The sequence below is a fragment of the Channa argus genome, chromosome 13 (genome assembly GCF_033026475.1).
Source record: "Channa argus isolate prfri chromosome 13, Channa argus male v1.0, whole genome shotgun sequence".
Taxonomy (NCBI): Eukaryota; Metazoa; Chordata; class Actinopteri; order Anabantiformes; family Channidae; genus Channa; species Channa argus.
In genome coordinates, this window is record NC_090209.1 from 14,444,161 (window position 1) to 14,470,862 (window position 26,702).

The 26,702-nt window shown below is 41.0% G+C and overlaps 1 protein-coding gene across 15 annotated transcripts in view; it reads right to left on the reverse strand.

The window, feature by feature from the left end:
- scn8aa (sodium channel, voltage gated, type VIII, alpha subunit a) overlaps positions 1 to 26,679 on the reverse strand; it is a 41,949-nt gene extending 15,270 nt beyond the window's left edge. For 2 of the 15 annotated variants that reach the window (XM_067526639.1, XM_067526636.1), the window contains exons 1-20: positions 26,515 to 26,679; positions 22,765 to 23,098; positions 17,664 to 17,782; positions 16,585 to 16,674; positions 15,651 to 15,779; positions 14,675 to 14,766; positions 11,572 to 11,793; positions 11,233 to 11,296; positions 10,921 to 11,062; positions 8,211 to 8,417; positions 7,846 to 8,127; positions 6,553 to 6,834; positions 4,908 to 5,043; positions 4,434 to 4,672; positions 3,669 to 3,842; positions 3,093 to 3,449; positions 2,490 to 2,963; positions 1,653 to 1,770; positions 1,178 to 1,332; positions 429 to 602 (exon numbers count right to left, since the gene is read on the reverse strand). In XM_067526639.1, coding sequence (XP_067382740.1) covers positions 429 to 602; positions 1,178 to 1,332; positions 1,653 to 1,770; positions 2,490 to 2,963; positions 3,093 to 3,449; positions 3,669 to 3,842; positions 4,434 to 4,672; positions 4,908 to 5,043; positions 6,553 to 6,834; positions 7,846 to 8,127; positions 8,211 to 8,417; positions 10,921 to 11,062; positions 11,233 to 11,296; positions 11,572 to 11,793; positions 14,675 to 14,766; positions 15,651 to 15,779; positions 16,585 to 16,674; positions 17,664 to 17,782; positions 22,765 to 23,043 — 3,735 coding nt within the window. In that variant the 5' untranslated portion in view covers positions 23,044 to 23,098; positions 26,515 to 26,679. Of the gene's footprint in view, positions 1 to 428; positions 603 to 1,177; positions 1,333 to 1,652; positions 1,771 to 2,489; positions 2,964 to 3,092; positions 3,450 to 3,668; positions 3,843 to 4,433; positions 4,673 to 4,907; positions 5,044 to 6,519; positions 6,835 to 7,845; positions 8,131 to 8,210; positions 8,418 to 10,920; positions 11,063 to 11,232; positions 11,297 to 11,571; positions 11,794 to 14,674; positions 14,767 to 14,971; positions 15,064 to 15,650; positions 15,780 to 16,584; positions 16,675 to 17,663; positions 17,783 to 20,836; positions 20,922 to 22,764; positions 23,099 to 25,980; positions 26,463 to 26,514 lie in introns of those variants that run through there. The other 13 variants (XM_067526638.1, XM_067526628.1, XM_067526640.1 and 10 more) reach the window with 11 other exon arrangements.
- Positions 26,680 to 26,702: the final 23 nt, after the last annotated feature.

Here is a 26,702-nt window from a genome sequence, read left to right on the forward strand (position 1 = left end):
TTTAGCTTGATGGAGTTGCAAAGGGTAACAAAGGCTGTGTTTACTTGATGTAGACAGACTGCAGAACAGTCTTGTAAAACACTGTCCTCTAGTATGAGTAATGAAATAAGAGGCTTCTTTATTGTACACAACATGCCCTCTCACCTATTGCATACCATGGAGCAGATATTCAAATTATAACTTGTTTTTGTAAACCTAACCACACCCAACAGACAACAATATGAGTAATACAGAGTTTTAGAAACTACAGATCTTGTGTCTATGTGGAATACATAAAGTGTATAAAGCAGAAATTAGCATTAGCACTTCTGTTTTAACATCTTTCTACTAGTGTGTTGCTGTTGGACCAGGGTGTGGTTGAGGACCAAGTAATTGCCCTTCTGCACTAGTCTACTACACACAATGGAAGAAACAAGAGCTGGACTTACATCCACAATAAAGAAGTCCAGCCAGCACCAGGCATTTGTGAAGTACTTGACAAATCCATAGGCGACCCATTTTAGCAACATCTCCAGGATGAAGATATAGGTGAAAACCCTGTCGGCGTACTCCAATATGATCCGAACGGTTTTCCTCTGCTCAATGTACACATCTTCAAAGGCCTGTAGAAAAACAAGAAACATGGTAAGCCAGGGCAAAAACGACCATGGTATTATTACACCTCATGATTTATGAGTCTGCTAGGGAATTTGTATGCAGAGCTGCAATCCACTCATGGCAGATAACAGAACAGTAATTTACAGCATAAGCAAGGCTTCATTCAACCCCAGAAATAGATTCACTGATTGATAAATGGTAAAGGTAATTAATCACAGTCCCCCCTCCCACCCAAGTAGTTCTGAGACTGAACAGCCAAACTGACTCCACCACTGAGCAGCAGGCTGTTTTACCTCCTCATTGCCATAGACAAACACCTTGATCTCTATAAAGCACCTTTGTTTTTACGAAGCAACCTTTATTCATTACAGTTTGCCCTGGTCAATATACTGTGTGAGTGTGTGTGTGTGTGTGTGTGTGTGTGTGTGTATATATATATATATATATATATATATATATATATATATATATATATATTTTTTTTTTTTTTTTTTTATTACTCTCTGCTTATTTTATTATATGGCTGTAAAGTCTGTTTTTGTAATTGCAAAAGATGCAAAGAAAATACAAGCCTCCTTACCAGGGCACCACTGCTAAGGAGGATCATGAAGATGATGAGGGTCTCAAACCAGTTATGCTCCACAATCAGGTAGCAGGTTTTTCTCAGGAACCACCAACTCTTCCCCCATCCCATAGTGATGTCAACATCGCAGCACTTATACTTGGCCACACAAGCTGAAGACACATAGCAGAGATTAAACTTGATACAAAGGGATAGATGAAGGTATCAATAGCAGATTTCAGTCCGGTGTTTGATTCGGTTCCTTTTTTAAACTATTCCCACTTGTTTTTGAATGTGTGATAGTAGCTATAACCAAGCTTCCCTCAAATCCTGATTTTTTTATATTTAGTGTTCACAATTTCCATTACTTAATTCACAAACTGACTTCAAAAATAAATAAGTAGCTGCAATTATGTATTTGATGAAAGTACGGTCTTTCACCCTGCTGAGCACAGGGGGTCTGGATGTTGTGCAGTGAAGATAGTGCTCTCACCATCTGTCCAACACGGCTCTGGTTCCATATATTCCTCCACTGTCTCCACCACCACCACCTCTTCAACATCTGGCTTGATGTCGATGGTGCTGCCTTCTGATGAACTGGTGTCATCCAGCTGCAGGGAAGCAGATGTGTGAGCACATACACAAACAAACATGCACGTATGAATCCACAGACAAAAAACATACAGACAAACACAGCAATTAAGGATCATTCAGTTTATATTGCTCTGCTAAGAATCGCTCATGAAACTTGCTGGATCTTGTCAGAAGAATATCAGAATATAATGTTTTTTCCAAATTGTGTTGGCTCAACCTCCAAATGGAAAAAAACATCTCAAGTATGTTTTTTTCATATTGAGAAGGACACCATATCAATCATGGACATCACAAATCATACCCACTGAAATGGAAGATCAAATGGCAGACCATCTGCCCTGGGAGTTTTCTAAATGCATTTCGTCAAAAGACATAGGTCAGCAGATATCCATTTCATCCTCAATGGCCACATGCTCCAACCACTCTGGTTTACTCTATTGTGTAATGGAGTTATTTAGTTAGTTAGTGTCTGAGCTGTGCACGGTAGCCAGCTTCACCCATGGTATTAATGTACTGAGAGTGGAACTGGCACAATGTGGAGTAACATAAACAACAGCAAATGGCATCTTGGACAGACATCTGTGGACATTTAGAAAATGATTGTGGAAAATATGTTATTGTTATGTAAGATTGTTATGTAGATTCTGTTATCTAGATTCCAGTTGTTTTTTTGTCATTTCTAGCCTAAATACTTTGTGGTACATATTATTAACATCAATGTACTCCTTTCACTGACCTCTTTGCTATTCTCATTGTCCGACTCGCTGCTGAAGTCCTCTGTGTTAAGGTTCTCAAAGTCTGACTCTCCCACAGCAATGGGCACGCAGACGGTCAGATTAGGGTTGTGGATAAATGACATGTGGTCCTCATCGATCATATATTTGCCCACACTGCTGCCGATACCGCTGGTGGTACCGTTACCATTTTTTGCATAGTCCAGATCACGGTTTATGTCCACCCCAGTGTGATTAGCAATGCAGTTCAGCTTCTTGTCATACATGTCATCCAAAGGCTTCTGCTCATCCTCCATAGGTGGTTTCCTCATCAGACTGGCCACAAGTATCCGCATTTTGGCTTTTATCCACGCAATGCCTTTCTTGATTCGCATCACTGAAATCTGCAGGTTGTTGGGCTCACCATCGTCATCTGTAGCAGCCAAGTTGTCAGCACTGAATGAGCTCAGCAGCAAGGCAAGAAACAGGTTCAACACCTTTGGACACAGAATAAGAAATCAGTAAATGATGTCAATATTAACCACATTGTAATTCTTCAAAACTGACTTTCCGAGTCAACAGTTTCTCTGACACATCCTGGACACCCTTGCAGTGTGGACACTCACCACCAGATTACCGATGACCATGACCATCATGAAGACAACGAGACACATGGCTTGGCCTGCCACCTCCATGCAGTCCCACATGGTCTCAATCCACTCACCACACAGCACCCGGAATACAATCAGGAAGGAATGGAAGAAGTCATTCATGTGCCAGCGGGGCAGCTCACAGTCAGTAGCAATCTTACACACACAGTCTTTGTAGCTCTTGCCAAACAACTGCATGCCGACTACAGCGAAGATGAAGACGATGATGGCCAGCACCAGAGTCAGGTTCCCCAGAGCACCCACTGAGTTACCAATGATCTTGATCAGCATGTTGAGGGTGGGCCATGACTTGGCCAGCTTAAAAACTCTCAGCTGAAGTAAAGTAATGGGAAAGAGTAGGTATGATTTAGTTATGTAATTTCTTGCTTTGTTAACTCTTTCAGTGGGGTAAAAACTGAATGAATGTACGTATGTTATCGGTAAACATTTATATTTTCAGCTTCAAAATTTGTTTACTCCGCATTCACGACACTAACAACACAAGCTATCTGTCTTGCTTTTGTTAAGAGAGGAGCTAAAGTGAACACTTACCAAACGGAATGACCGCAGCACAGACAGGCCCTCTACATCCGCCAGAGCCAGCTCCACCAAACTCAGTGTCACAATGAAACCATCAAAACAGTTCCAGGCTTCCTGGAAGTAGTAGTACGGATCCATCGCCACCAGCTTGAAAAGCATCTCCCCTGCAAATATCCCAGTGAAAACCTGGCAGGTTGGAAACAAAATCGAACACAAAGATCAACAACATGTTTCAAAGAAGAGGCAAGACTGGGCAGGTCACAGTGTGGGTGTGCATGTGTGTGTCTTTGAGTGTATATGATATGTGTGTGACTCATTCTGTATCAAGGTCACCTAGAAATGTTCACCGTACCACCCATGAGCCTTTTCTGCTAAATTATCATAGTGAAAAACTGGCAAATAACACATTTCTGTGCCATGTCAACTGTAAATTAAGGCTTTTCCACATTTAAATGCAGTACTCTCATTTTAGAGCAGCTCATCGATCAGGCTCCATGAAATATTAATGCAGACATCCCACCATTGGCTGGTCCCACTGAGCCAAAGATCAGCTCCACTCGATCAGAGAAGGTAAAGAGAAAGAGTGGTAAAAGGAGAAAAAAAGGTGCGGGCATGTACGTGTGTGAGAAATACAAGAACGCAGCAGGGGGGTTGAGAAAGAGCTGCCAATTACAGTCCCAAAAATAACATCCCTCTGTGCACTGCAGAGACAAAGCTGAGGAGAACCTTCACAGGGGATTAGGATAAAAATAAAAGAACAAAAAGACTGGCACTCACCAGATTCCCGACAGACAGCATGTCCTCAAAGTCGGTGGTCATGGGGTAGTGCTCCATGGCCATGAAGAGAGTGTTGAGGACGATGCAGATGGTGATGGCTAAGTCCACAAAAGGGTCCATGACTATCAGGTTCACAATCTCCTTGATCCTAATCCAGATGGGGCTGCACTCCCATATCAGGAATGTGTTAGAAAACTTATACCAGCATGGTGGACACTTGCGCTGGGACTCCTCCAGTTCTGAAGACATAGCGTTGATCACAAATCAAAAACAAACATATTGGCATGCTTAAGCATACCGCATGCAATGGTATCAAATGATAGAAAAATTGAATGCATTGTATGTATCTGGTACTGTTGGATATGCAAAGCAGATAAGCAGGAAATTCATGTCAAACTAATCAACGAATGAGAGCAGCCCTAGTTAAAGAATAATGAGAGAGCAGGTTAAATAGCTGGGTTAAATTGGCAGTACCCTCCACTAGTGTGTTGGTAATGACGCTCATGACACTGTTGGCCCGCTCTTTCCGCCCAAAGGAGGTATTGAGCTGGTCCACAGACACCATCAGGGAGCCCGACAGCTTCTTCTTCACCTCAACCTCAGTAGTCGGCTGTCAGGAGGAGAGGAAGAATCAAGCACCCATGGAGAGGACATGAACACCATCCCACATCACCACCGGTGGCCGGCGGAGGGAAGTGCACAACAGCATTGGCAGGAGTAAGAGGTAGAGCATCAGATTTTGGAGAGGGGCAGGCCATGTTTCATTCTTCTCTATCTCAATGGTGGTTTTAGGAGAGATGTGTGTATGCTGTAAATGCATGCAGGTCTCAGCCAAAGTGGGAGCTGTGGTCCAGGGCTACTTGACCTAATTGTGTTTCAATGTAATTAGCTCATCCAATTAAATAATAAATGGATTATGAGCTATTGTGCAAGGAGAACTGCTTCTGCATGAATGCATTTTCAGTCCTGTCATGCAATAACTGAGGCTTTGCTGCCATTGCAATATAATCATTAGGTTATTTTACAAAATGTCTCCCAAATCTGGCCATTATAATGTTACTTGCAAATTGACATTATAGTATCATTCTACTTTGAAACCATACAACTTATATTGCAACCATCAAGTCAAGAGCATTGTAAAGAGATCATATGGAGGCAGGTAGTTCAGGTCCATCCAGTTGTCATGCATGAGCATGCTCCAAGTCAAAGAGAGGGAGAGGAAATTACAGACACCGTAGCCAAAGTTCCAATTGTCTAAGTCATGCTTGTTCTAATTTGAGATCTAAATCTACCATGCTAGGTAAAAACTGACACAACTAATTCACTAATGTTGACCAGGGAGAGTTTGGAAAACAGAGAAAGGTAAAGACAGACAAGGACAGCAGCCCTCCTTTGTTACTTAAAGTATGTCACTAAAGCTGGATATTATGGTATGTGTTACTTATATATCTGCTTTGGGATAGTAAGGGTGTATTAGGGAAGCAGATAAAAATGTCTCTACAGTGCTGGTCCCCTCTGTTTCCTCCACCTCCTACTGTAGATCTACCCACACAGAATAGCAGAAGACTTGGATGCCTGGAGGAGGAACACATCAACACACTGGAGCATGTTAACTCATCATTTCATGCCGTTTGCTAACAAAAATTGTGTTTTATATCTTAAACATGGGTTCAAGCTATTTACTAAAATCTACTGGTCAAATAGAAAAGCAGTAGAGTTATAAAATTATGTCTGTTTGATTAGTGGTTATCTAGTGTGAGTCATATGCATATGCAAATAAATTTGATATAAACATATGCAAAACATTGACATTTATTGTTTAAGTTAAACCACAAAATTGCCTGGAAGTCACTGATAGACCCAGTTCCACTATCCTATGAAACTAAGGGTTGGCTATTTCTCCATCCTTTGCCTACTGTTGGAGGGCAGCATACTCTGCAGGGGCTGGGGGAGGGGAGGCGCGAGCGCTTAGCCAAGAGATACATACGAACTTCCAAAGATGACAGAATAGAGGATAGAAAGCCAGAAAGAGGGAACGGACGAGAGGGGGCCATGCCTAGATAGGTCTATTCATTGACTTCCTTACACTGTCGTCAGAATCTGCCTTATCTATTTTCACCTCAGGCAGAAGCCGTCCACCGGGCCCAGGGCCAATGAGCGACACCACACCGTTGCAGTCCACCGTGCTGTTCCTCTTCCCGTGGAAGCCACTATAGCTGCTCCGTCTGTACGGGCTAAAAAGGGAGCCCCGCCGCTCCTCACACTCCTCGACTGTGCTGTGCTCGTCATCTGCAAACTCATTCTCAGAGCCCACGTCCTTACTGCGGCCCTTGAAACTGAAGATGCTGCTCTTACTGTTGTGGCGGGACAGGAAAGGTGAGCCCGGTATACTGAGGAGGGACTGGAGGAGAGGAGACATTGTAAGATGGATGTAGCCCAAGAAATTTCTGAATTACAATGGCATCATCTTCTTTAAGCTGTTTGTCATCAGTTACAGTGGTCAGGATGAAAGACAATATCTGTGAGACATTTGATACAAGCAGGTTGCTTTTCCCTCAGGAGCCATACACTACTGCAGCAATCATATGACGTAGTCAACAAGAGGGAATCACATAGTTAGGTCAGTGATATCCTACACTGCCAAGGTCACACACAGGGCAGAGAGCAACATTAGTCACAACGACATTAATCTGAGCTGCAGCTGGTATCGATCTGAACATCAAATCTCATCTCTGACAACATGTCGCTGTCTTTGCAAATGGTAAAAGCAAAGAAGAAAGTACCTAATGCGTGTCACATGAGGAATTTTCACAAATGCGTACATCAATATGTCTTTCGTGAATAATTCAGGGTCTGGACATTTGCTTTTAGATCGCTGGCCACTACCCACAACAAGCAGCTGTTGTACTTTTGTGCAGCCGTTGATACAAAAATTGTAGGTTGTTCAAACTTTACTGTATACGCAACCAGTTACATTACAGGTAAATTACACTCCTCATCTTCTACAATCAATATCTCAAAACATTATGTATTTAAAATCAACAGATTTTAAAGTCTATCTTAAAACTTCAGCCTTTATTTGTAGGTCAAAATTTTAAAACATTTAATATAGTTCTCATTTAAAATAAATAATGCACTATTCCAGTGCATTAAGTAAGCAGGATTTCGGAGAGATACCACACAGCTGGTTCTGAACAGAGGGGGGAAAGTGCGTAGAATCCAGGACGAAAATAGTTTCTGCTTCTGTGATGCTACAGTACCACAATTGAACTGGATTCAGAACTTGAACAATGAAAAGAAAAAGAATTTTTCAATTCTTTGCACAATAAAAATATTTTGTTTATAATGTATTTACAACAAAAGAAAAACTATATAATACTAAGAAATACTAAAGAATCCTTATTTTCCTCACCTGGTTCATGATGGAAGACTTTCGACCCAGTCGGTTATCAGGAAAACGGAAGCGGCTCCTCTTGCTGCCGTCATCTGACTCTGACTTGACAAACTTCTCACTGTCGCCTTTCTCCTTTTCCTGTTCTTTCTGCCGCCACTTCTTCTTACGGTTCCGGCGCTCTTTGGCACTCTTGGAGCTGAGCTTTGACATCTCAGAGGAACTGCATGACAGACGCCCTCCTCCATCATCCTCTACCGCATCCTCTGACACTGTGCCCGCCGAGGTCGCCATCGCAGCAGTCTGCTAAAAAACATAATGTGAATAAATCAAAACAGTTATATAAAATGACTAATATTTTGGTTTCCATCCTGCAGAAGACTAACCTGGGCTTCTTCCTGCTGTTTCTTGAGCTGCTCAAGCATGGCTTTAAATTCTTCCTCTTTCTGCTGGGCCTCTTCCATAGTGGCCTGGTTCTGCTCCTCATAAGCCATGGCCACCACAGCAAGTATCAGATTTACCAAGTAGAAAGAGCCCACAAAGATCACCAGCACAAAGAAGATCATGTAGGTCTTCCCTGCTGCCCTAAGGGTCTGTTGAAAGACAGAACAGCCAAGTTAGGGATAGAGGGGATGGGGGGATCACAGATCATCATTACATCTGATGAATCTCTTCTGTCAAGCTCAGTGTTAACCTCAGTGCTCACAATGATTCATCTGAAATAAACAAAGTCTGCTGTGAGTGGGGAAAAGAGGACAGGCAGATTGGCCTGATAGGGCATTTCTGGATGAAAGAATCCACTCAGGGTCTGTGGCACTCAGTGTCAAAAGTCTGTGGCTTCCTCTGAATAATAAGGTCCTACAGTCCTACACTTAATATGTATTTTAACACTGAAACATGGAAATCAGTGTTGTAAGGTAAGTTATCATGAAACATGCTGAAGCATATGAATGCTGGCATATGCAGGTAAAATAGGCAGTGCAGAGACTGTTCCTAATAAACATCCTGTGACCTGCAAGCACTATAAACGAAGCATTACTGTCCACTGCTGCTTTGGAGTGTGGATCAGAGCTTGCAATCTACCCGTTAAAATAGAAGTTCTAAATACGGCAATACAAGTTCCCTAAGCCTGCTCAGTAATCAAACTGGCCTCTCAGGTCAACGTAATAATTCAACATGTTGGCATGGACACTGCAGATTTAAAAAGAACATGGTATGTGTACACCCTTCAGTATTTAATATCTTAATTAATCTGGGATCTGTAAACACCTGTTGACAACATAAAAGTGGTTCTGTTGAGCCATGCTTCTTCCCTAGATGACTTCTACCAAATAGTCAAACTCTTAATAGGTTATAGCTTTTAAACCGCAAGTCATTATTTTAGTTCATTAGTTTAGCATTTTTAGAAATAAGCTTAATCAAGTACAACTGCATCTGTAGCAACCAAAAAAATCTCAATCTTTCTAAACAAAAGGCCTCAACATGTGGAAGAAACTGGTGTTTCCTAAGAATTAGCTCTGCAACCATCTATTCTTGGTCTGCACAGCAAAATCTTATATCCTGAGCTTATTAAGGATCTCAGCAGGATCCCCAGGTTGTGTTGCACACGAGGGACAGCCATGAGAAATGCATTTTGACCTACTTTTCCTTGCACACTATATCATGGGAAGTGAGGAGCCTGCGCTGCAGGGACACAGCAGAACAAATGAGAAAACTGAGACACTGCTCTCTTAATGTATTACATAGTTTCGATAAATCGGCAGGTGAATAGCCAAGATGCTGTAATGTCCTTTTTGACTTGATATTTGCCCTCCAGTGTGCAAGAAATGATGACATATCTTCTATATAGAACTGTTTAGCATTCATAATGCAGCAGGGCTGTGATACTGACTAAGCAATGATGATTATTTTTGTTACTATTTATTTTATGTATTGATTATTCATTTCGACTTTGATAGTCCACTGTGACGTTTTCAAATCAATAAATGACCGGTCTCTGTAAATGCTGTGTGTTAAGCTGTGTGAAGACATTAATCTGAGCAAAAAGAGAGATAGGATATCTCTCTTTTACATATTCAGGATTTCAAATAAATGTGATACATATTAACATTAACTAGAGATCTGAATTTCTTTGGGTCTACAGTCTCTACAAGCTTCTAAAACCTGAATTTGAGCACTCATCTCAGCCTACCTGACAGATCCATCTGTCATCAGATGTGACAGGACATATCTGTGACTGTCATCTCCAGATGTTCTGTGAGGTTTAAGATTGGGCTGCTCAAGGATCATCAGAGACTTGTCCTGAAGCCACTCGAGCTTTGTCTTATCTATTTGTTTTTGATCACAGTGATAGTGAAAGGTAAACAATCGCCCCAGTCACAGGTCTCATGCACTGTGGAGCAGGCTTTGTGTATTTAGCTGCATTCATCCTCTGAACTCTGAACAGTCTTCCTATCCCTGCTGCTGAAAAGCCCCCTATGAGACCCTGTTACCAGATGATGAGGAGCTCCTGTTCATCAGACATAGAGCTTGAGGTTCTGCCCAAAGTTTATTTTGGGTCATCGGATCAAACAATCTTTTTTCACAAGCTCTAAGAATCCTCAAACGTTGCTCAACAAAGTCCTCTACCATAAAGGTCTGCACCTGGTCCCCTCTTTGACCCAGATCCTTTTTGTGCGGTTACTCAGTTTGGCTGGACAGAGTCCTGGTGAATCTTCCATTTGACAGTTTTTGGTTTTATACATAGTTTCATACACTTATCCTGATTTGTGGCTTATCGCTAAGTGTTTTTGTTGAGGGCTACAGAAAATTTGTTTGACCTCGTAGCTCGGAGTTTGTCCTGACATGCAGTGGAATTGTGACAAAAGTGGGGATTCCAGTCAAGTTCTAGTCTCATTACAAGATAAATGAAAGCAACTGTTGACCTGAACACAAATCCTCATTGTTTGATTAATATGATTTTTTTCCATTTTAAAATAAAATACCACAGTCAAGCGTGCAGGTAAGTGAAGCGGTCTGCGTAAAAGTGACTGATAAAGTATCATATAAGCCTCTTCGGTTTGAAACAAACTGAACTTGTTGACACATCAGATTTACCAGCATGTAAAGGTTTTCCCAGAAGTCCTGTGTCATGAGTCGGAAAAGAGCCAGGAAAGCCCAGCCGAAGCTGTCAAAGCTGGTGTAGCCATAGTTTGGATTCCTCCCAGCTTTCATGCATGTGTAGCCCTCTGGGCAGCGGCTGAGGAGTGGAGAAAGACAGACAAACAGACAGGGAGAGAGTACAGGGCACCCAGCCCAAAAATGACTCAACACTTTTTACTTACAATATAATCTGAATACAGGGAGATAAAAGAGCTACAGCAGGACTTGGACCAGCAGCATTCGCAGAAGGCAGAGAAGACAACTCACCCGGAGTCTGAGCTGTTCCCACAGAGAAGTGCGTCCAACTGGCCAGGCAGGAAGTAGAAATTGGCTGAAGTCAAGAACAAACAGTCATAATGAGTCATTTCTGACACATTCTGTCACAGCCACACAGATTTATTTTAGGGTCTTCAAATTCATTCAGACCAATTTTTTGACCTCAGATTCCTCATGCTTTTTCTATTGAGTATGGTTAATTTCAAACCAATTCCTTCCTGTTTATCCTGTGCCAAATTGACATATTGTTTTCTCGTGCCAGCATATGGGCTGACTCATACTCCTATATTGCTGCCAGCTCACCGTTGGTGAAGTCTTGCCTCTACTTACTATCGTTAGTGATGTACTCATCCCAGTCAAAGCCCTTGCTACCATTGGCAAGGTAGGTCTCAGTGGTGTTGATTGGCCAGATCACACATTTGTGGCGCAGGTTACCCATGAAGAGCTGGAGACCAATGAGGGCAAAGACGCTCAAGCAGAAGACGGTCAGGATCATCACATCTGAAAGCTTCTTCACTGACTGGATCAGGGCGCCCACAATGGTCTTGAGGCCTGAAGGGCAGCCATGCACACACGTACACAAACCAAGCAGGTGATGCAGAAGCTGCTGCCGCCCCAGATATAATTTACTGGAGTATACTAGAATTCTACTTGATGGTACAATTTATTAGCTAGTTACTCTGCCTTAATACAAAATTAAATTAAATTCTATTGCTATATAGAAGAATATGCTGTAGTTTAGCTTATATACTATATATATGTGCATATATGCACATATATATAAGTCATATATGATATTCTAATGACTGCTTTAGCAAGAGAAAATCCCAATAAAGGGGATGACATAAAGATAAACTGGAGCAGATGCATACATTTTAAATATAGCAGTAATACACTTTAGACAAAACTCACAGATTACATACATAACATACTGTATCTAGAAACAAAACAAACACAGAATATTCAGGAGCCTTCCCACTCTTTTCAGGCGTATCCAAACAAAAATAGAGAATTCAACTCTAAAGCAGCTTTTAAGAGAAGAAATTAGCATTTCACTGCCAAAGATGGACACAGTGAAAAGAGGGGGAAAACCATGGAAACGTTAGAGGAAGTCCATAAGGAAGAGAGCACAGCAGCACAACAGGGGGCCATGAGAGGGACACAGGCACAGGCAGGGGGTCTGGAAACCACATGCAGGTCATTTAAACTCCAAGGCTGAACAGGAACAATTCAATGCCAGTGCCAGTGTGGGCACTTTCTTGAACTGTCATGTATAAGGTGTCATTAGGAAAGCACTGACTCCCCTCTCTGTGACTCTGTGACCCTGCAGTCTGTCTCATCCACAGTTTCACTAAAGACAAAATCAGTTTACCTTCCGGACAGGCATCCTCTGGCAGTGTTCACATGGATCCATAAGGAACTCAAACACGGATGCAGGATGATACACACCCCCTTTCTGTTTGGTCTATACTGGCACAGTGGGCTTTGCCAGCTATACATACAATATCTTCTTATAAAATGTTTCCTAGATTAAGACTTACACATTCAGACAGTTTAAGTTAAAGCCCCTGAGCTGTTAACAACTTTTCTGATTTATATATTTAATATTTATATATTTTATATTAAATTTACACTACATGTAAAGTATTAATTGCATTAAGGTGTTACATTAAGATACCTTCACACTTGCTCCCATCTTATGATATGATGCCCTTCAATGTACATGAAATGGTGTTAGCAGAAGTAGCACTATACTATTAAAGCTACATCCTTGCTCCTGCAGGCCTTGATGACTTATTGTTAAGGGTTGGCTTAACAGTTTTGTTTTTTGGCAGCAAGTTTTTTTAAAAAACACTCTACTGTCTGTTCAAGAGGCTGGTTAGCTTAGTTTGGCACAAAGACTGTCTCTGGCTATCACATTTACAGACACCAACATGTTACATCTGTTTCATTTATTTGTGTAAAAATAAAAATGTAACACAGCTAAAGATTTTTACAGGTGGATGATTTCTTGGCTCCAAGAATTACAGTAACATAGCAGAGTTTCGCCTGGTTGTCTGGAAACTAGTGCCGGCAACTAAGCAACTTTTGTGGCACCTTTACCAACCCCCACCATCACCCCAAAATATAAACAGTCTAGTAACAACTCTAGTGATTTTATATTCTCTCCGGTATTTATGTATTTATTTATGTGTATATTTATTTGAATTCCCATTAATTGGTATTAATATCAAATCCACTTTCCTGAGCAAAAAAACCCCAAAAACAATAGTATACATATACTTATTATATGGCTCACTGCTCCTATTAAAAGTCTTTGAACCAAGCTAAGCTAACCAGCTGCCCCCAACAGTTTCATATGTAACATACAGACATAAAATGGATATCAGTGTTCTCAGTCAACTGTCTGCCACTTAGTAAAAAGGCATATTTACAAAAATGTCAAACTATAAACTTTACAGCTCAGATCAAATCATGATGCCTTTTAATCAGCACTTTAACAGGATACCCTTAATGTGATTTCACAGTGAATGACCACTTCACAAAAAAACAATCCTTGCTGGTTCTTTTGGGTACGAACAAGATCTGTTCACCGTCCTTTATCAGTAGATACATTGATAGTTCATTCAAGCATCCCATCTGCCCCCCCAACCTCTACAATGTGAACACACTGTCTGTTTTGCAGTGTGGTATATATCATTCAAGAAAGTTGTAAAAAAAGAACAAACTAAAAAACAAAGGAGGGCAAATCAAACTGTCAATGCCATTTGTCAGCCAAGCTCTTTTTAGGCTATTATTATAAAAGCAAGTGACTGAAAAGCATCATGCAGCATAAGAGATATGTTCACAAACTAGGCTTGGCAGTCTTCATACGTTAATAATAGGTGCATTCTCTCTTCAAGCTATGCCATTTCTCATATAAACATATATGAGATTTGTTTTTGATCCCAAAAATATGGAATCTGATACTAAATCCAATTCAATCACTACCAGGATTGCTGGCAAATTCAGGCAGTCTATTATCTGTTCTTTGCTGATCAGTATTAAATATAATTGGCAGTTTTTTATCCTTAGGAAGAGGTATATTCTATCAGTAACTTTATTTGCTGGGTTAGGGCAAGAGTTCAGCTTCAGCTATTCCGAAACTTGTAAAAGGGGGTGTATACAGTAGAGTACCACAGCTGCCTTGGAAAGGAGCCTGATAATGAGAGTGCTACTGAGGCAGAAGAGACACTATGGAGGGCCCTAGAGGAGACTGCAAAGCCTATCAAAAATGTATTAGTACCATTTTTGATCATTTTGGAGTAAAAATAAATCAAAAAATGGTTGTCTCCAATTTTTTTGTTGTTTAAATCATAACTGTAATCATAATAATAGTGAGTAGAAAGGAAAGGGTGAGAGGATCAGCCTTAGTGTTTAAACTGAGTCTCACCTGGAATGACAGAGATAGTTTTCAATGCTCGGAGAACTCTGAACGTTCTCAGCGCAGATACATTGCCCAGGTCCACAAACTCTGTTATATATCTGAAATAGGGGAAGGATCACACACAGAACAAACACGATGACAAAAACCACACACGCCAAGAGCACAACACCATCGAACCAGGAGGAAACGACGCCACTCACAGAGCCTGTCCACTGAGGAGAAGGGTGGAAGGTAAAAGGAAAGAAAGACACATACACCTAACACCGACCCCGCCCCACCGTCCCCCGCCCCATCCTGTCTTACCTGGAATTACAGAAATAGTTTTCAATGCCCTCAACACCCTGAACGTGCGCAGAGCTGAGACATTGCCTAGGTTTACAAACTCTGTTATATACCTGCAGGATCAAACCACAGTTACAACAGCTCATTATTTACATGCAGATATGAGGTGAAAAGTTAAATTACAAACACAGACGGGAAATGCGACTGCTCTGCAAACTGCGAAGATGCCGTATTTACATGAGGCTGATGATTTGAGGTATGTATTTGCACAATTGGAGGCAGCTGAAACTGCAGTGTAAACTACTAGGTGACATATTGTTGACTGGGGAGATACTGGGCCTTAATTTGGATGCTGAAGACTCCGGCAGATTTTGAAAGAAAAGGTGAATAAGAGACAGAGTTGGATGGCAAGCGGGGGATAAGTCAAATGAGGTGTTGGTGTTGTCAGGGAGGCTGCAGCGTGTCAGATGGAAACCTTCAATCTCCCAAGAGAAAGACCAGAGAAGTCTCAGATCAATGAAGGAAACACAGAAGATGGGTTATCAGACAGGAAGGAAGAAAAAAGAAAGAGAGAAAGAGAGATGAACAATTATCTGTAGCACTAAAAGCTCACTTTCTTTACCCATTATCTATAATATTTTTGCACATGACTTAATTTCATCACCCACTGACAGTGACTGATCCCAAGAAAAATACTTACGCCATCGAAATGACCATGAAATCCAGCCAGTTCCATGGATCTCTTAGGAATGTAAACCCATCTATACAGAATCCTCGTGCGGTGATTTTTACAAGAGACTCAAAGGTATAAATTCCTGTGAATGTGTACCTGAAAAACAAAAGCGTTGACAGAATCAGTTCACCGGGCTGGATAAAAGCTCACTCGTTTGAATTTCTGCACCCTAATTAGCAATTGAAACAAGCAGGAAATGACTAAGCTAAGTGCAGGGCACGGGATAAATTTGGAAATCTCAGATTAGATTAGTTTTTTACTATGCAAGTATGTTTTTACAGAAACTATGAATTATTATGGAGAGTTAGCTGGTAGCTATTTCAAGTTGGTTGCTCATGTGTAGCAGAAAGTACAAGATTTACCCAAAAATAAATACTCAGCAGTCTTTAGCAAGCCAACCACAAAATACAGCTTAGGAGGTGGTGAGGAATGTGTCAGTCATACTGCACCTGTCCATCGTGTGGTGAAAGAATTGTTATTTGATTTCACTAATCATTGTTTAAGTTGCTGAATGCACTTACACATTGTATCGTAATTCAAAACTTTTATCAAATTAGCTATAAAATTACATACGCCTTTCAATTAATTACGTTTTGATTAAAACTAATATTTTCTTTGTGTTTTACAAAATAGTATAAATGAATTGTAGATTTCAGCTGCATTAGGAGTCACTACTTGGGAAATTGATCAAAAATGCTATTTATCATTCAGCAAACATTTTTTATTTAGAAAGTATTTTAGAGATTCTGGAAACACCTTCAGAACAGCAGTAGCAGCTTTGGTTTTGCAAAGATTGCTGAGTATCAATTTTTCTGATTCAATTAGGATAGTAGACTCAAAGTGGAGTTCGCTCCTAGCATGCATTCAGTCAACTGAGTAAAAATACAAAATGTGTACTTACTCTACTTGTTTTGACCACTCAGGAGGATCACTAAAGGTCATGAATATACAGTTGGTCAAAATAGTACACATAATGATCATGCTGAAAAGAGTGAGGAGCAGGTCAAGGAAAATATGAATCATAGAGGCAAATAAAGAACATTATAAGAATCATCAAACCTCACTGAAAATACAGAACACAGCAATAATTTAACTAAATTGGCAACAATGTGCCCTTATATCCCTGAACATGTCAAGGGTTAATGTCATAAAAACTGCAGTACTCATAGCACTTAACTTAAGATGGTCATGTGTACCCACTACCACAAAGGCCATTATTTCACCCATTAAATATTTAAATTGTAAATATTTAGTGGAAAATCCATGACATGGCATGACAAAAGCTACACAATAATTTTTAGGCTTTCAGTGCAGAGAGGTTTACGCTGAAAGGTTACAGATAATGGATATGTGGATGAATGTTTTTATATTAGAAACCCTGATGTCTTCCTGTATATTGTAACATGTTTTTGATGACACAAGTAGGTAGCTTATAGAAAAAAATAATAAATACAACATAGGCTATGTCAGAGCTACATCTGAGCTAATACCGAACTAGGGATAGGTTTCAATGCCATTCTCACCATTAGTAAAGAGGCTTTATTTGCAATTTGAACAACTGAACAAGTAAAGTAAAATGAAAAATTTGGACATAAATAATGTCCAAATTTTTCATTTTACTTTCATGGAAATGTTTCTTTGTTCAGTTGTTTTTCAAAAACAATTTCATTTCACAGGTCTCTGTACAAAGAAGTTTGGCCATGTGATGGATCCAGTGTTAAATCATAATGTGCTTATTGAGAGGCCTACTAGGTTTACTGTAAGGGATGACTCATCAGTTGTGCCGGCCTTTTCTTTTAATGATAAAATGGCTACTGCATGGCTCCCTGTATGCTCTTCCCTGAAAGATAGTCTTCTGACTTCATCACAGGAAACATCAAAAGCAGTGTGAACAGAAAGACAGCACATACCATCATGAATAACACACATGAACAGGAAACCGTTTTGTCTCTGCTGTTAAGACACCATTTCAAAGGATATGAATGTATCAAAATTTTAATAGCTAATCGCCTAACCGGATTAAAAGGACTTATGAAGTACAAGGCAGGTGTGGCACTAAAACGGAAGATTGTCTTCCCTTTATTTAGTACTATAAATGTCTGTGGAGAGAAAAAGAGACAAAGAGAATTAATCAGTTAACAATCTGATAAAATACATTTCGTACAAATTTACCAAAAGGAAACATTAACCAAAAGCAAGGGATTTTTGATACAAAAACTAATATGTCATCCTATTTCATGTACATATACCATGTTCTTTACATACATGCTCGCATGGACACAATATGAGATTACTGATAGCAGATAACGTGCATTTACGCATAAAGTAGTAAGTTGTGCATTTTGAGCCAGTTTAAGACATTTGAACAGACAGGTCAGTGTCTGCCAGCATGTTTCTAATGATGGTGTGTTGTCCCTGTCAGTCAGTGCTGTCCTGATCATCCTGACTTTGGTGGTATCAAGAGAAGGAAATTAGCAAAAATCAAGAGGAGCCTGCAAAGCCCTTCTTTGGATAACCTCATAATTGTTTAAATAAAAGATAGCGATTTGCATGAAACATTAATGGAAATGCATTTGCAGAAGTGATATGGGCCCTGAGCTTTTAACAAGGCATCCCTCACTACATTAAGCCCTGCAGGCCTGGAGACACTAAAGTCAGGGGAGAGGGAGAGGAGGAACACAGGAAGAGGAAAAACGAGATGTACAGGTTGAGGCCTCATGGTGATGTCACATGACTGCTTGTGCACTTGCATTTTAAATGTGGTGCATGTCTAAAATTTTTGTTAACAAGGAAAACAAACATCTCAGAGAAATGATAATCAGAAACAAAATGAGGAACCTTCTTTCCTGTTGCCACAGCTCAGAGAAGAAACACCAGACTGGTTCAAGCTGATAGAAAGAAAATTACCACCAACTCAAATTACCACTTGCTACAACCAAGATCTGCAGCAGAGCATCTCTGAATGGACATCTCATAAAAACTTAAAGCAGATGAGCTACAGCAGCAGAAGACCACACTGGGTGCCACTCCTGTCAACTGGAAACAGGAATCTGAGGCTACAGTTTATGGGGACTCACCAAAAACTCACCATCCTGACGTTTTTTAATGGTTCAGGCTGCTGGTGCTGGTGTAATAGTCTGGGGCATATATTTTGGGCACACTTTGGACCCCTTAGTACTAACTGACCATTATTTAAAAGCAACAGCCTACCTGAGTATTTGTACTGACCATGTCCATCTCTTTATGACCAGTTTATCTATCTTCTGATGGCTACTTCCAGCAGAATAACACAGCACATTACAAAGCTAAAACCATGTCAAATTGGGTTCTTGAAACAATTATTCACTGAACTCAAATGGCCTCCTCAGTCAACATTTCTCAACCCAATAGAGCACCTTCAAGATGTGGTTGAACGGGAGATACACATCATGGATGTGCAGCCAACAAATCTGCAGGAACTGCCAGATGCTGTCATGTCAATATGGACAAAAATCTCTGAAGAATGTTTAAAGCATCTTGTTAAATGTGTGCTATGAAGAACTAGGGCAGTTCTGAAGGCAAAAGGGGGTCTGACCAGTACTTGCAAAGTATACCTTATAAAGTGTCCGCTGAGTGTATGCTCAGTCTGTATGAGTCTGTATGAGTCTTTTTTTATAACGCATGACTAAACTACTGCAAAGCTACTGAAAATTTCATAATTCAGAGCAGAGCAAAGAGGAGAACAGGGGAGAGCAGAGGCAGAAAAAGAAGAATATGTAGAGCAAGTGAAGCAGGCAGGCAGGCAGCAACTGTAGCAGCAGCAGGCTGAGCTGGAGAAGCAGGGCGGAGGGAGCCGGAGTGAGGGAGCTGGGCAGAAGACGGAGAACAGGAGAGGAGGGGGGATGGGATGTGAGGAGACAGAGCACTGTCAACACAGAAGCTCCAGCCACCAGGCAAAGCTGCAGCATCTTTATCCACGCGGGCTGCGGCAGCTGTCCGAGCAGTCCCTGTCTTTCAACTTTCTGTGGCCAACAGTGCACAGCTTGTGTTGTATGGCACCTTCAGCCCATCACACTCACACTAACACATGCGCACATTAATACAGTCATGTAGGACTGAGCTGCCCTGCTATGTGCTCACATATTCCTCATCTATCAGCCACAAATAGTTTGCACCATTATCTTGTATTATTCTTGTGAAAATAAGATTTTCTCTAAATGTTCCAGTGATCTGGAGACCAGCTGAGACCAGATGTTTGCACACTCTGGTCTATCGTGTTTTATGGTTTAATGTACTTAACACCGTGGTCTGACACAAGCTATTGTTGAGATAATGTCAGTGTAAATATTCATCCCTAATGCAAAGCAAAGCCAGACAGATAAGGAGGTGTTGCCTGTCCTCTGAAATGTGCACACAGCTCTGGTGGGATACAACATTTATTTAGATTTAAGTTCAAGAATAAACATATTAGACCATCACAAGAAGGCTCTGTATTATAATGGCTAATTTTGCACTTTCAGAGCTTCCCATACATTTAGTTAGCCTTGTTGTATTGAGAAGGAGACTAAGTGTGATGGCATCCTTGCACATGTCGTCCATTTCCTCTCTGTCCTCACCTCATCTCTCCTCCCCAACTCCCTCCCACTCTCTCTTTTCCCCTTCTCCTTGAAAACAATCTGTTTTACTGGCCTTGCACGTTGATCCCAAAGACAACCTGGCCTGGGCAGGGAGGGCTGGGTGCTGCGTCAGCACCCAAACAGTCTGCCGACCTACTGTCTCCGCTATGACACAACCTAAAAGAGCCACAACCAAAGATTTGTGATGAGGAAGAGGAAGGAAGAAGCTTTCCTTTAATATAATTTCTCCATTTTTTTTGTCCCTCTCAGCATTGCAAGAAACCAGCACCAGCCTGCTGCTTCTCAGTCAAAGACAAACAGAGCAGCTTTCTCCCATCAAGGTCACTACCCCATCTGACGTCACAAGCAAAGCAGCATCAGCTCCCCTCAGCATTAGACTAGATTCAGGGCCGTAATTAGATCTGAGAGCTGACAGGGCTGCTGGTGAAGCACAAAAAGGCTTGCATGACTTTCGTGCATCTGTATCAGTAACACATGGAAATAGGTGGGGAAAACGAAAGACAAGCAAGCTGTGAGTTTATCAACAGTCCCACGTACGGCTGAACATGTTTGCCACGTGTCATCTGAGTCGTGTCTCCTCCTTGTGTGCTGGACTGGTGTGTTACATAACAGTCAGCTTGCACTGTGTGAAGACAGACAGATGGAGAGAGAGGAACGCAGAGACAGAAACTGTGCACCTGAAAGCATTCACACTCAAAACATCTAAACAAATCCCATCAGCTAATGATGATGACTAAATAGATTATTACAAACTCCTGTTTTTCAGGTGGTACACAGTGTGTGTGGACAGGCAGAGGGTTATACAACAATGTAGTCGGAGGTGCAACAGTATTTAACATAATATGTGATTGGTGGAGATCATTTCGAATAAAAATGCCAATTTTATTATGTAATTCTTAGTTAAATATAGACAACAAAGGACGTTACCATGGTAGAAAATTTCAACCTCGCTCTTCAGTCCTGTAATAATCCCACCAGCATCAAACTGACCTCACTGCACTTTATATTTTGACTAATGGATAAGCAAATGGCTGCAATTTTATGATACGTTATTCTTGAAACTGTTTCTTCAAATTATTGAATAGGTTCACATTGCAAAACACTGTTTACAGGAGCACAACAGTGCAAAGATGCATTTCAAGGATTTTTTTTTGTTTTCCTGGATCCTTGTCTGGATCAGTTGATCCAACAAGAGCCAGAACCAGTCATGTGATATTTATGCAGTCTCATTTAGCAGTTTACACACAGCTACAGACAGGTGCACATGATGGTGATATTCAGAGACTCTCAAGGTCACCCAGCTGTTCTCACACTGAGCGTGAGACATGACAGAAACCCCAGAGAGACACGTGTCTCATCCAAGACAACTGGTGCTCTCAGGCTGCTGCTGCTGCTGCTTTTCTTTCCTGCCACAGATTAATTTTTGAACAATTATAAAAGTCTGTCATGTGGAACAACAGTCTCTCAACAGTCACTGCTTTTGACCTTTTCCCCAAAGCCCTGTGAGCACAACAGAGATATGCGACATCCCACTCAACAGCTCAAGTGCTCCACTCTCCCCTAAGGTCTTCAAGGAAGAAAACAAAATTATATTCTGCAACCTAATCATGAAATTTAAATAACCGTAAACACAGCACACCTGGAAGCCAACCATCACACACAATGTCTGTTTTGTCTGGGTAACTTTTAGCCTCCTTATCAACCGGCCATTATAAGAAACGCTTGAGTGTGATTCAACTAAAACGCCTGTCTACTGAACTAAATGATCAGTGTCTGTGGAACAATTGAAGGGAACAATTCACCATAACTACTTGTCAGGACGGATTTAAAAGACGTACAAAAACATGACATTAAATAGTGTTTCCAACCTTCTATTATATATCCAACTGCAAGCATATTGGGCTTTTCTGTGCGGAGTTTGCATGTTCTCCCTTTGCCTGCATGAATTTGCTCCCTCATTCAACAGATACACAGATTAAGTTAACTGGGGGCTGGGGGTGGTACCTACAGCTGTGAATGGGTCTCTGTCTCTGTAAGTGTCAGCACTATGATAGAAAGGTAGCCTACCCTGGGTGCACCTGAACAATGTGAAGTGCTTTGGATAAAACGGTTGTAAAAATATTTCCTTTTCAGCCCACCTCTTAGCCAATGACAGCTGGGATTAGCTCCAGCCCCCCAAGACTCTTAACAGGACAAAATTCAAAACCAAAACTCAAAAAGGATAAAACACAAAAATGAGCAGAATAGTGAGACTGATGTAATGTTATTGTCCTTTGTCTTCCAAATCACAGTATTCCTGTGTGTGTGTGTTTGTGAGTGTGTGTGTGGGTATGTGGGTGTGTGTGTTTATGTGTGTGTGTGTGTGTGTGTTTGTGGGTGTGTGTGTGTGTGTGTGTGTGAATGTGTGTGTGTGTGTGTGTGTGTGTGTGTGTGTGTGGGGGGGGGGGGGGGGGGGTTAAACTCACTTTTTGAGTATTTACGTAGAATGGGTCCAGGTCCTCCAGTGGTATCGCCACCATTCCTCGAGGGATGTCCCCATAGATGTAGGGCAGGCTCTTCCCAGCCTCCAGGTCACTGTTGGGCTTGGGCTTGTTCTCGTCATCGTCGTCACGGTAGCTGCTGTCCTGCTTGGGTGGCTTCTTGTTCTTCTCCTCTTTGATCCGCTGCTCGAGGGCCGCCAAAGATTCCACAGTAAACTTCTTGAAGCTATCAGGTCCCGGCGGTGCAAGAAGGGGTGCAGCCATGTTTTCATCCTGCAGCTACTTGGTCTTTAGGTTTGTACCATCCACATTAGCAGTTCTGCAAGGGGTGCAGACACAAAGAAGACAGGTCAACTAACAGGGTTTTCTGCGTGGAGTTTATGACGTCCAAAATTATTTTCTCAAGAATATTTATTCTTTTTTGGGAATCTTTTATAAACAGGAACTTTCCAGCAATAATCCTCATCCTTTTCTTCATTAGGTTTGGTATGTGATAAAATGTATAATAGGGCATAGAAAAATGCACACATATTTCCACAATTACAAACATAATGTTACTAGAAGTACACAAAGGTGGAAAAATAAAATGATCCTTTTACCAAATGTAAAATATTTGATTCCACAACATCAAGAATAGAAAAAAAAAACCATATCTATCACACAATAAAAATGCCTGCCTGAGTTTTGCATTTATAGGTAACATAAAACTGAACATGTGTTCATCCACACTTAGGGAGAGTGCAGATGAACTCACGTGCAACATCAGCACGTGATGAGATGCAGAAGTGTTTACTTGAAGCATTAATTCTGTTCAAAGGTAACAGTGCACAATATTTTCCTCACTTTGGATGATATCTATAGCCATGAAACAACACTTATCTTATATTTTCTACACATAGTCACATACACATTCAAAACTGTAATAAAATTTTACAAATTACATCAAGAATTCTGAAGGTTCTTATACTTGTAAAGACAGATGGCAGCAAAAAAAAAACTCAAAACAACCGATTATATTAATGTAAAGTTTACTGTAAAAAATTCAAGCTGAGAGCTTGTCCCTTCTCTTTGCTTTTGCTTTTATTGTAGTTAAGGAGATAAGTTGAAAAGAAACATAAACAGACTTTTGTTAAATGGCCTTTTGGCACAACAGAAGAAAATTAAGAACAGACATGCATTCATATTTTCTACATGGTTTTTTAATAATTACTTGAACCTAGTTCAATGGCGGCTTAAAATATGTATGAAGAAATACGTTTAGTTTGACCCGAGGGAATAGATGTTGGGTCCTAGGGTGTCAAATAACAGATAAACAAACTTTGTATTTTCTCACCTAGTGTGTTGTTAATTCCAATTTAAGGGTGAAAATATGTGATGGTACATTTTATTATATTTAGTGTTTTTATATGATGTGTTTTTTCTGACAATCTGCATATTTGATGTTTGATGAATGAGTCACATTAGAAACCATGGATGTAATTCTTAGAGCAATAATCAACTTTTTTATACTAATATTACTAGATTTAATCATGGATTTTGGCATATTTTCATTAAGTTATTTCATGTTTCTTATTTTCCTATTTGTTGAATATTTTGTTTTGTCTGATTATTACAGTTGTGCAAAGACAAAATAAAACTCAAAATATTGGGATTTTAGTGTCCAAAAGAGATATAATAGACACATAGTGTAGTCTTGTTGTTGTTTCTTAAGTTTTTCCACAATCCTACATTAAACCACTGACAATGAAGAAAACCGACCCATTAGTTAAGATTTTACTCTTTGAGTTTTGGCTGCATCACTCAGTAGAGTCTTTTTTCAATTCAAATAGAAGTAAAAAGGCTGCAATGGAGTAAGACTGTTGGAGTTAAGGTGCATTTCAGGGTCAATGTGAGGCAGTGCTGAAGGAAAAAAGAAGAGGACACACACTTAAATCTGAGACAAAGGACAGGAATAGTTGATTTTCAGCAGAGGTTGCATTGCTTTTCTCGTATACCTTCCATTTTTATGACATACACACACCTCTGTCTTCCAGCCTGTTGTAGTGGAGAGATATCTGGATGCAACCATATCTGAATCACAGGGCCTGTCACCAGCCTGCTCCGCTCTCTTGCATAACGCAATCTAATAAAAAATGCTCGACCTGCAAGGCTGACACAGGGAACACAGGAAAGGCTGCACTCTCTCTGTCCCGATATGGGAAGGAAGCATCATCAGAGAAAACATTCCGTCTAGGGGCCAAGACGTCTGTTTTAAAATGGACCCCGGAACCTCGCAGCCACTGAGCCTTCTGCTGCTCTGCTGGCGCTGTCCGCTTCACCACCACACCAGACGTGCACATGTAGACGCACACGTGCACGCACACAAACACACGCATACACATATAGAAGAATGCATACATGCAGATTTCATAGCGAGGAAAAATCAGATGTGTCTTTGTGGTACAGCAGGCCTTCATTCTCGAGGCCTAGAGTCCCACAGTTTATCCCTCACTTCTCTCCAATGTTACAAAATCATGATGACAATGCTCGTCTCGTTGTGTCTCAGCCTCGTGGGTTTCATTTACATCCAGGTTTGGTATTGCAATATTTTTTTACAGAGAAAACATGCACATTCTACCATCTTCTCGGTATTTTTTTTCGGCGAGGCAGTTTAACATTGAGACTAACACAGATGCCATTTAAGAAGGCCTGCACCTTATGTGCATTCTTCTAATTTATTTCTTTGAATATAAAAGTCCTTTTCAGACAGAGACAGGCTGGAGGTTATGATGCGCAGAGAAGTGGCCCGCTGCAACCAAACTGGCCAAAGCAATACTGCTGCAGTGGGTGGTTGGTACATTGAAAATGTCATGCTGTGGCAAACGTAAACGTAGTCTTGTCCAAACGCGAGAACAATGGCGATATATCATAATAAATCTGTGTAATGTGTCAATTTTGTTAGTGAGCAAAACGGCAAACACGATGCTTTTCTTCTTTTTTAGGGGGGTTGGGCATTCTGTGCGTTTTTGCGCGTTCCCTTAAAAGATCTGCACCACACCCGTGAAGCCATGTCGACTGCCAAATCAATAGGGGCTCTATCTGTGCCCAAGATATCCCAGAATAGGAAGCAGAAAAACGACACACATTCTGCAACGTGAGGTGAAGACTGAACAAACACAACAACCAGAGAACAGACATGCTGTTGCCACACACCAAAATCACCTGGAGGAATGTAAATGTCTTGGCTATTGATGGTGGAAGGATCAGGCTACTCACATAGCATCAGCCCCTTTTCCGAAGCCTTGTGATGAATTAAACGAACCATTCTGACATCCGGAGAGTGTTAAACCCAACAATGAAGAGCAGGTATTAAAAAAAAAAATCTTTAGTGTTTTGGCTTTGTTTCGGGGGATGGGGGGCGGAGTACGGAGCTCTCCTATGGTGCCCTACCTACGAGGCAATTTCTCTCGCAAATGTCTAATCGGTGCATCGGATGGTCTACAAAATCTTTCATCTGATATAATCTACACAATAGACATCAACCGATTGATAAATACATTGTCCCCTGTTGTGGTCCAGCTGACAGATGCTCAGCAACGCAGACACGCTCTTCCATCCCGCTCCAAAAAAATAAAATGCGGGGCAGCGTGCAGCTCTGCGACATTTACGCAAGGATACCAACACAGAACATTCACCCCCACCGTCAACCAAATGCACGTTTTTTTTCCCCAACGTTAATAAATGCAGGATACTCACTTTGTAAGCGTTACAATGAACCCAGAAAGCCGTTGCAGGGCTGCAGGTGTGGAAAAGACTGAGTAGAAACTGCAGTTGTCGCCATATTGTTGCTGCTATCTCCCCCCTCGATGCGAGCAGTTTCCCTGCATAATTGATGACTCTCAGCAGAATGTGAGGGAGTGTCGGCAAGTGTGTTTCGTAAAATA